The sequence below is a fragment of the Myxine glutinosa genome, chromosome 1, assembly GCF_964187855.1.
Source record: "Myxine glutinosa chromosome 1, kmMyxGlut1.1, whole genome shotgun sequence".
Taxonomy (NCBI): domain Eukaryota; kingdom Metazoa; phylum Chordata; class Myxini; order Myxiniformes; family Myxinidae; genus Myxine; species Myxine glutinosa.
The window spans coordinates 53,364,635-53,375,581 of NC_136261.1; the positions used below are offsets into that span (position 1 = coordinate 53,364,635).

Consider the following 10,947-nt stretch of genomic DNA (forward strand, 5'->3'; position numbering starts at 1 on the left):
CTGCAGGAACCTCGTTCTCGGATCACAGCTGCATGCGCACTGGAGGACGTAAACATGCTGAGCGGAACTTGGCAAGAACTCGTGGACTGCCTTGATGTCCTGCGCACGGCAAACAGAGCCAACATTGAAGTGTATTGATGGTGTGCACAAAACTTTATAGGTTTCTGTGTTATATAAACCAAAGGGTGTCATTTGTATTGTTCGAATTACGAATTCGGCATACATTACGAATGCAATACATTACGCAAGGGATTACGAATGTAAAGCTGTTCTGGCATACAGTATGTGTTTCGTTTACTCATCAGTGTATTGTTCAAGTCACTGTTAGACACAAAACACATCAAATGAGTGTTTTCATTTGGAAAAAGAATAAAAGCTTGCTTGTGCTCAATCCAGAAAGGAGGAAAAGGTTCAGCTAAGAGAGTGAATACTAAAGAGTTCCTCTCAAGGTTTTTAATCTACAGAAGAAAATTGCTCGTCACAGGCAGCACAAAAGCTCTCTGGACCTGCTGCAAACACAAATCACATGGAGTAAAATACAAGCAAAGAAAACCGAGTGTTTCAAGATAATAGTGAGCAGAAGCAATTCGAACGAGATATCTGTGATCATAAAACGTAAGCTACCCCCGCCGCCCGAGATCCAAAGATGGCCATATTTTTTTTCTGACATCAATATGATCTTGACCTTCAACATTTAGGGATAGAGTGTAAATTAAGAAAATGTGTCCCCATCTACAATCCATCCATAAAAACACAATATCATGAAAATCAGAGGAAAACTATTCAAGTTATGATCAAAAAGGTGTTTTTTTGTTAATTAGGTTACAATGTGAAACAAATAGGTCAAGGCCATTAATCAAATAACAGGTACAAAGCTTTTGTGCAGGTGCACTATTATGATGTAAGACCATTTTGGAAGGCCAAACGGTCTTTGAAAGTCAGCAATCCGCAAAATTGAGCGACGGCAAAAAATGCGTTTTTTTTCAAATCGTTGACCTTGACCTTTAACCCTTCAGATCGTCATTTAACCTTGACCTTTAACCCGGAGTGGTGTGACGTAAAACAGGCGTAAATACGCCTTGGTCTCGGCTATCTAATAAGAGCAATATCGTTCTGTTTGGACAAATGTTAGTAGAGTTATGGTGAAAAATGTTAAAATGTCTATAGTTAGGTCATGACCTTAAAATTATAGTCAGGTTCACTATGTTAACAAATATAATTTCGTTCAAAATTTAGGTAGATTAGCAAAACTATACATTTTTGGAATATTCAGAGCATGAGGAATCCAAAAATTAATGTTTACATTTGCATAGACACCTTTGCGAAAATGACCCTCAGGACATTGATGAAGATAGTCAGGTTCACAATGTTAACAAATATAATTTCTTTCAAAATTTGGGGATTAGCAAACCTGAACATTTTTGGAATCTTCAGAGCATGGAGAATCTGAAAATCAATGTTGGCATTTGCACAGACACCTGCATGGCCGCCATTTTGGATTTTGAAAATGGCTGCCATAAAATACATATTTTGCGCGATCTCGGCTTCTAGTCAACCTAGAGACTTAATTAAATATGCTAATCCTATGTTTTCTGGGTAAAGAAATCCAATAAAGGCCTCAAAATAGTGCTCAGGATTATAGAAAAGCAACAAACAAAGGTAATTGAAAACCATTGTCTTTATATTTGTGATATAACTGTATTACATAATACATGATATTGCAAGTCCTTTGAAGTTATAGGGAGTTATAGGTAGTATCAGATTGAACTATAAGTCCTATACACAGGATCTACGAGGTCTATACCGTTCAGGAATATGCTTTTACAGATCTTCATCACTGTCCTGAGTGTCATTTTCGCAAAGGTGTCTACGCAAATGTAAACATTAATTTTTGGATTCCTCATGCTCTGAATATTCCAAAAATGTATAGTTTTGCTAATCTACCAAAATTTTGAACGAAAAAACAGTGAACCTGACTATTAGGTCAAAGTAAAAAATTACATCAACCCAATATATTTATTATTCCCAATATTGATGCAAAATTTCATTCTGGAAGTCACAGCCAGTTCCGAGATACAGCTCGGATGGATATTGGCAGAAAAAAAGGGGGGTGAAACACAACAGTGTTGGAGACACATGTTGCACAAACAAACCCGAGAACAGGTATAATCTTCCCCCTATCAGATCGGAGGAGGCTTAAAAATCACCATCATTGTATATTGATGTGGTGGAGAAACACTGGCAAGTCTGCCAACAAAAGTGGGACATACAGACGCACACACGCACACACTCATACATATACACACACACGAAGATGGATATGTTGAGACCTGGGAGGGCTCTGTTCCACTTTCTGAAATCTGCATTTTGAGATAATAACCAACCACCCACCCACCCACCCACCCACCCACCCACCCACCCACACACCCACCCACACACACACACACACACACACACACACACACACACACACACACACACACACACACACACACACACACACACACACACACACACACACACACACACACACACACACACACACACACACACACACACATCATCACGTTCAAATGGTTTTCAGTCCGAAATCATTCGTTCAGCCACAAGCATTTGTCCATGTCTGAAGGACATTTGTGAGGCAAATCGATTGATTGATCAACGATTTGATAAGATGACATGTACCATACTCTGTTGAAGCATTTTCTTGGCAATGGTTATGCTCCTTGGTTTTGCCATTTTGGAGTCATTCAACCAGTGGAACACTGAGTGCTCTGTTCACAGTGCTTCACTGTGCACGTGGTCACAGTGCTTCAGCATAATGGAGGTATTCGCCTGTGTGGTGATTTTAAAGAGACTGTTTACCCCAAACTCTGTGTGGAGCAGTACCCACTGCCGTCCATTGACGAGATATATTCAAAGTTGGCGGGGAGTCGGTACTTCACAAAGTTGGACTTGCGCGATGCGTACTTTCATCTTGAGATCGTGCTGGAGGATCATCACCTCCTTACCATCAACATGTGTCAGGGTATGTTCCAGTATACCTGTCTTTGTTTCGGGATCGCTTCAGCTACGAAAATGTGGCACAAGGTGAAGGACCGACTTACCTGCACAATGCTACCTGGATGACATCCTCATTGAGTGCCATGGCCGAACAACATCTTGAGAACATCGACAAGGTGATGTAAGTTAGCTGATCATGGCCTTTGCTTGATCAAGAACAAAGGCTTATTCTTTCAGAAGCGAGTGGAGTACCTGGGCATGTCATCACCTCAGAGGGGCTGTCAAAAGCCCCTCAGAAAGTCGATGCTATAGCCGACTTGCCCAGCCCAAGAGACAAAGTTCAGCTTCGTTCCTTCATTAGGCCTGCTGAGTAATTCCAGAGGTTTGTCAGCAACCTGAGCACGCAGCTTGCTCCACTGACTGGCATGCTGCATCGAGATGTTCATTGGAGGAGAAGTTCGACGGAGCAAGCAGCATTCGAACGAGTCAAAGCTCGCCTTGTTGCAGACACGGTACTCACACATTACGAACCTTCACGTCTTCTCATTCTGGTGTGCGACACCTCGTCATACGGCATCGGTGCCATCTTGTCTCAGGTAATGAGTGACTGTGCTGAGCATCCGGTGTGTTGTGCGTCATGTTGGAGTTGTGCCTCCAACAACCGTAGAGCAGAACTTTGCTCAGATTGAGCGTGAATAGCTGAGTTTGGTGTGGGGCATGTCGAAATTTCGTCAGCCCTTGATAGGTCACCATTTTCTCCTTCAAGCTGATCATCAGCAGCTTCAGTTCTTGTTTTATCCTCAGAAATGCATTCCAGTCACAACCACTGCTCAGACTACAGAGATGGTGTCTTCTCCTCAGTGCGCACGACTATGAAATCTAATTTCGTGCTTCTGAACGGCACACTAACTGTGGTGGCCTTTCTCGATTGCCGTCTACAAAGGCCGGTGCCGAACCGGCGGATGAGGTCGAAGTGTTCATGTTGGAGCAGATTGAATCTGGTCCGGTAATCGCTGTAGAAGTGGCCGCTGCCATTCGTCATGATCCTGTGCTGTCACGTGTTGTGCACGTTGTTTTGTCAGGTTCTTGGCGCGAGTTGCCCTTGATGTCAGAATATGCTCCATATGTATCACGGGCGTCCGGGCTGTCTTCAGCTCGAGGTTGTGTAATGCGGGGCATGATGATGGTCATTCCTGCTGCTTTACATCAGTGCTGTCTCAATGAGTTGCATGAGGGTAATTTGGGTATGGTCAAAACAAAGAGTTTAGCCCAGAGTTTGTTGTGGTGACCCGGACTTGATGCAGACATTGATGTATATTGTTGCGGATCCGGGGGTCGGCGCTCCCCTTATCAAGGGGGTGGGGGGGGGGGGTTAATCCCCATGTCTTTTACACTGGCCGATCCCCCAGCCCTGGAAATTATAACGCTCCTTTGCGGGGTTGAGATTGGCCAGGGTGATTGGTCAAGATAGGCTCCCAGATACCTTTGCCAATCTCTCCGCAAAACAGTGAGATAACTTCCGCCCAAGCCACAGCGTTAATGGATACGCTGAGCGAAGCGAGCCGCGACTCGGGCCTTTAGCAATAAGACTAAACCCGATTAAGCAGTTGGCCAAATCGTGCCACGTTTCTCAATTGGGGACAGGACGAAAGTGATTGGATGAGAAGAAACCAAGGGGTAAAGAAAGAACGAATATGCTTTATTTATACAGTAATGATTAAAGAGGAAATGAAAGGGCAAGAATATACAAGAGAGGAAATAAAAGGACACAGGGCAAGCTTACACAGTCTTAATTAACATGCCCAGGACAGAACAAACACACTTACACGAAAGGATGGAATGGCAGGGATGGTGGAAAGGAAGAGAAGGGTCCAAGCAGATGGTAGGCGTCGAGGTCCGGCTCCAACCTCGCGCTCCGGTCCACGCTCCGGGTTCGAGGCGAAACCCGGCAACCAGCTCCGCGTGTCGTTGAACGCGACCGGACAATTATATGCAGCGGGGGAAAGCTGGGATCCTTTGCGTACGTAATAGCTGGATGGTCGTGCTCGCGAGCCCTCTCCAACCCTTCTTTCACGGCACGCGCCTCCAACAAGTTCATGAACACAACCAACGCCTTCTCCACAACTCTCTTGTGCACACCTTCTCTCCCCTTTTTACCTCGACCCCGTAAGTAGTCCGCGGCGGCGCTTATATTGGCCGCCCACGTATCAAGCCGCCTGCTTTTTGGAAACGCCCACCGGTGAGCTCGCCTCGGCCTTGGTTGGTCGCGAGGGTTCACCAGCCCCGCCCCTTGATGAGGCGTTGACGGCGCCACGCCTTGTTCCTTGCGCTTGGCTGACTCCTCCCCCTTCTTCTCCAAGACGACCGCGTGCGTAATGGCGTCGCACGGGTTAGAAAACCAATCGCACTGATGTTGAGGGAGCTGTAGGGCCTATCCTTATTTCATAAATGCAACGTAGATTCAAACTATTGGGAACAGAGCCTCACCTGAAACACATACTAATGAAATAACTGAAGAAGATCCTATGGTGTCCTACGTGTTGCTCGTGGCCTATCTACGGTGCTCTCTTTTAAGGGGGTGGGGGGGGAGGGGTGGGGGGGTTAGCAAGCATCGATCGTAATTAGTTTTACCAAACACAATGGAAATTGTAAACCAGTTAAATGAATGCTAATTACTTCAGATAACCTGGTTCGACAATGTGGCACCAGATGCTAGTTTGTATTATTTACCAAGAAAACAATATCTTTACTTATAGAACTCAGTACAAAACATATATATATATATATTTAAAACATATTGCAATAATGATTTTCTGAATCATTACTCAACAGAATCATTTATCATTTGGGAAGACTCAATCCAACATTCCAGCGATGATGAACATACACAAAAATTGTCACGAGGTGTGCAGGTCCCAAAGACACGATTTTTACAGGTTGTGGCTCATAAAAATCAATCACTTGATTCATAGATAAATTTTACACTTCCACACAATCCTCAATACCGCTCTCTGACCTTCCGAATCCAAGCGTTCTCCAAACATTTTCCTGCATGCCTCCTCTGCCATTGCTACCTCTTTCTTTGCAGCCTTCTAACTTTCATGCTCTGCCTTTTCTGCCCCCGTACCCTTCGCCTTCTGCCACGCCTTGAACTTCTTCCTTTTCTTGTCAATCCTCTTTCCAACTTCATCATCCCACCACCATGTTTCTGAGTGCCTCTGTGGTCCTTTTGTCCATCCACATACCTCACCATCGGCTCCCAGCAGACTATCTTTCATTGGCCTCCAACCACTTTCAAGCTCAACCACATCATCCTCTCACCTACTCAGCCTCTATTTTAATGCCTCCCTCACGGTTGCCTCTTTCAACCACCACACCTTCATTCTCGGTTGGTACTTCACCTGCCGAGCTGTCCTCACCTTTCACCCTTATGTCGCCGACAACCAAGTGGTGCTGTGAAACAGCCTCCTCCCCCGGGATCACCTTTGTGTCCCGGAGGTGCCCCCTATCTCGCCTACGCACCAGCAGGTAGACAACGGTTGTCCTCGACCCACCTGATGTGTATGTAACAAGCTTATTGTCCTCTTTCTGGAACTGAGTATTATAAATCAACAAACCAGCTACATCAGCAAACTCCAAAATCTTTTCACCTTCTCCATTCCTCACACCAGAACTTGTCCTTCTCTTCCTCTCTCCGACCGACGTGCGGAGCATATCCCGAGATGACGTTCACCAAGAGCTTTCCAATCATCATTTTCACCATCAACCTTTCAGTCACTCTTGTCACACTCACCACACTGTCTACAAACTCCTCAGAAAACAGGACACCAACAGGATGCACGCCTTCCGGGCACCCTTGCCACACAAACTTGTATTTCTGTACCTGCCTACCCTTTCACCATTCTCACACCACATCCCTTCCATCTTGTCTCCTGCACACAACATATGTCCACTCTTCTTCTGACCAATACTTCCACCACTTCTCCTGATCTCCCTGTCATTGTTCCTACATTCCATGTCCCAAACCTCAGAAACCGATCTCCATGTGCACCATCAGACGCTTTGTCATAAATGGAGTGATTTCCACCCTTGCTTCGTTCGGGTTCCCCACCTTGATTTTTGACGAGATGGAGTGAGGTCCCCCACGGGGTACTTCCGGCTGTACCCTGCCCACATGTAGTTGTAATTGTCATGGTTCCATTTTTGAGGCAATGTTTTATGGCCGGATGCCCTTCCTGACGCCAACCCTTTTAGTCTCCTCTAACGACACGCAGGGATACAGTCTACCTACTCTAAACTGGGGTACACACCGGTATTAGGAGGGAGTAACCAGGAAGAGATATTAAGGAATCAGACATATTGAAGGAGGAAAGTTTCTGTTAAGCAGATTACGTCTGGTTTGTCAGAAGCAAGCTGTATGGAGAGATCAATCAGAAAAGCTTAACCCCACTATTCGCTTTGCGAGTGCATGGTAATAACACAAACAGTGCATTTGTGCTTTGAGGGCCTCTCTTTATTGTGAAACCCTTAACAAATTCAAGTTTCATGAAAAACATAGGCAGGAGGAATCTTCTGCTAAACAATTTTATAACAAGGGTGTTCTCCCAATATCATACATGGCAATGAAACATGGACTACAGCAAAGATTGAATAAAAATTGATGTCCAAACTGCCATGGAAAGATGCCATCTAAGCATAACCCAAAAGTGACAAGAAAAACAAGTGAATCAGAGTGAAAACTAATTTTCTAGACACTGGTCACAATCAAAAAACTCAAATCGAACTTGGCTGAATAAATGGGAAGGACAGAGACAAGAATTACAATCGAGCAATCGAAAGGAAGGCCCTGAAAGAAGCACGATGAGATCCAAGATCAGATTGAGAGATTAAGTTATGTTACCATTTGAATTTTTGGCATAAATTTTTCAACAATGCTCTCATGAGAACATGGAGAACCAAATAAATAAATTTTACATTTTTTTTTTAACCTGTCGTTTTCTTTAAATTTGGTTTGAGTAGCAAAGACACGGATGGGCTAAGCATTCTGAGATTGTTGTTGCCTTTGGACAGTAGTTTACAGTCATTGTTGTGGACATTCTGGTGACAGCCAGCCGGATGACTTTCATCAAGGGGATCAGGGGTGTCGACTGGTTGTCAGGGGGTGCTGACAAGGTATGTGTCCAAAGGGCTGCACGCTTTCATGATAGCTTTCTCCTTACTGGTTCATTGAATATCGTGTCTGCTGCTGAGGAACGCTTACAAGAGGGGCACGTACAACCTCGTATGGGTAATGCGATGTGAATTTAACAAACCTTTACCAGCAAAGCACTTCTAACAGTCGGAGCATTTTTTATGCGAGCACTCCAGCGTGGGTTGCACCATTGAAGTTCAAGCTCCGTTTCGAAATAAATCCTCGTCCCAAATAGAACTTTTGTAAGGACGCTCTCGTTGGTTGTTATCTCCATATGTGGGTTTTAGGAGGTGGGAGAGGGTCTCCCAGAACTCAGATCTCCAACTCCTTGTTCGTTGAAGGATCATTATTCATGATCCAGTTTGTGAAGCTTCATTCTCAGAAGTTTGTTCCAAGGGCTCATTTTAGAATCTTCACTGAACCTCTGACAGCCTCCACCTGCAGAATGTTTGTCGTGATATTCCCCAGAATGCTTTTTAAGTACTCAGTTGGGTTTTCTTGATCATACGGATTCATTGTTGCTCCAACTATCACTGGTACAATTTCAGGGTTCTTCAATTTCAAAATCCTCTTGACGTAATTTTTCAGATCCTGGTGTTTCAGATATCAGGTCTCCTGTATAGATATTGATCTGCCTTTTCAAACCGTCTTTTTGAGAGAAACCTTTATCACATATTAGTCAGGTTCACTATGTTTTTTCGTTCAAAATCATGGTAGATTAGCAAACCTATACATTTTAAGAAAAGTTATTACATGGAAAATCTGAAAATCAATGTTTACATTTGCCAATTCCGACCAATTCGATTCGACCAATTCGACCAATCGACCAATTCCATTCGACCAATTCGACCAATCGATTCGATCGACCATTCGATCGATTCGATTCATCGAATTCGATTCGATCGACCATTCGACCAATTCGATTTGCCAATCAATTTGACCGACCTTTGCTTGTGTGGAACGGACTGAAAACGATGCGGACTATATTGTCGGATACGACACACAGGACAGTGATGACGAACTCTAAATGGCATATTCTGTAATCGTGTATGTTTGATGCCATTGACTGCCTGTGTATATTTTGTCATTGACTGCCTGTGTAGATGTGAAGTTATACTGACTGCATGTGTATATATGATTTTGCTGACTACCTGTGTATGTTTGGTGATATGAATTATTGTGACACATTTTGATGTTATTAACTGCCTGTACTAAATGATAACATGTATTTGATTATGCAACTTAATGTGAATATAAAGAGTATTTTGCAATTCAAAACCTTTGATTCGTGTCTTACCATTCCCCATAGCACTAATTTGATACTTTCATTGGATTCCTTGTCCCTGAAAATATAGGTTTAGTATATTTTTAAAAGTTTTTAGGGTAATTAGAGGCAGAAATAGAACAAAATATGTATTTTACAGTGGCCATTTTGAAAATCAAAAATGGCCACCATACAGGTATCTCTCCAAATGTAACCATTGATTTTTAGTTTCCTTATGCTATAACCTTTCCAAAAATGTATAGGTTTGCTAATCTACCATGATTTTGAACGAAATATAATTTATTGACATAGTGAACCTGACTATATCGAGCATCTGTAAGGATGCTCTCCTGTATGGCTCCTCATATGTAATTTAAATTTGCTGTTTTGAGAGAAACTTTTATCACATCTCGAGCATTTGTAAGGATGCTATCCTGCATGGATCATCATATGCCTTCTCAATTTATCTTTCTGAGAGAAACCTTTATCACAAATCGAGCATCTGTAAGGACACTCTCCTGTATGGATCCTCATATGCGATTTCAAATTGTTGTTTTGAGAGAAACCTTTATCACATATCGAGCATTTGTGAGGACGCTTTCCTGTATGGATCATGACATGCCTTCTCAAATTATCTTTCTGAGAGAAACCTTTATCACATATCGAGCATCTGTAAGGACGCTCTCCTGTATGGCTCCTCATATGCCTATTCAAATCACCTTTCTGAGAGAAACCTTTATCACATATTGAGCATCTGCAAGGACGCTCTCCTGTATGGAACCTCATATGCTTTTTTAAATTGCCTTTTCCAGAGAAGCCTTTATCACATACCAGGCATTTGTGAGGACGCTCTCCTGTATGGATCATCATATGTCTTTTCAAATCGCCTTTTCCAGAGAAACCTTTATCACATATTGAGCATCTGAAAGGACGCTGTCCTGTATGGATCCTCATATGCCTTTTCAAAATGTGGCTCAGAGAGAAGCCTTTATCACATATTGAGCATTTGTAAGGACGCTGTCCTATATGGACCATTGTATGTGCTTTCAAATTGTGGTTATGAGAGAAACCTTTATCACATATTGAGCATTTGTAAGGATGCTCTCCTGTATGGATCCTCATATGACTTTTCAAATGGCCACTTTGCGAGAAATCTGTATCACATATTGAGCATTTGTAAGGTCGCTGTCCCGAATGGATCCTCATATGTAATTTCAATATGCCGTTTTGAGAGAAACCTTTATCACATATCGAGCATTTGTAAGGACGCTCTCCTGTATGGCCCATTGCATGTAATTTCAAATAGCCTTTTCCAGAGAAGCATTTATCACATATTGAGCATCTGTAAGGACGCTCTCCTGTATGGATCATGATATGCCCTTTCAAATCGCCTTTTCTCGAGAAACCTTTATCACATATTGAGCATCTGTAAGGACGCTCTCCTGTATGGATCCTCATATGCCTTTTCAAATCGCCTTTTCCGGAGAAA

General features: G+C 43.1%; 1 protein-coding gene across 1 annotated transcript; it reads right to left on the minus strand.

The window, feature by feature from the left end:
* Positions 1-9,666: 9,666 nt before the first annotated feature.
* LOC144889885 (uncharacterized) lies at positions 9,667-10,745 on the minus strand. Its single transcript, XM_078771108.1, has one exon. The coding sequence runs from the start codon at positions 10,743-10,745 to the stop codon at positions 9,888-9,890; it is 858 nt and encodes a 285-aa protein (XP_078627234.1). The 3' UTR covers positions 9,667-9,887.
* Between the last annotated feature and the right edge of the window lie 202 nt (positions 10,746-10,947).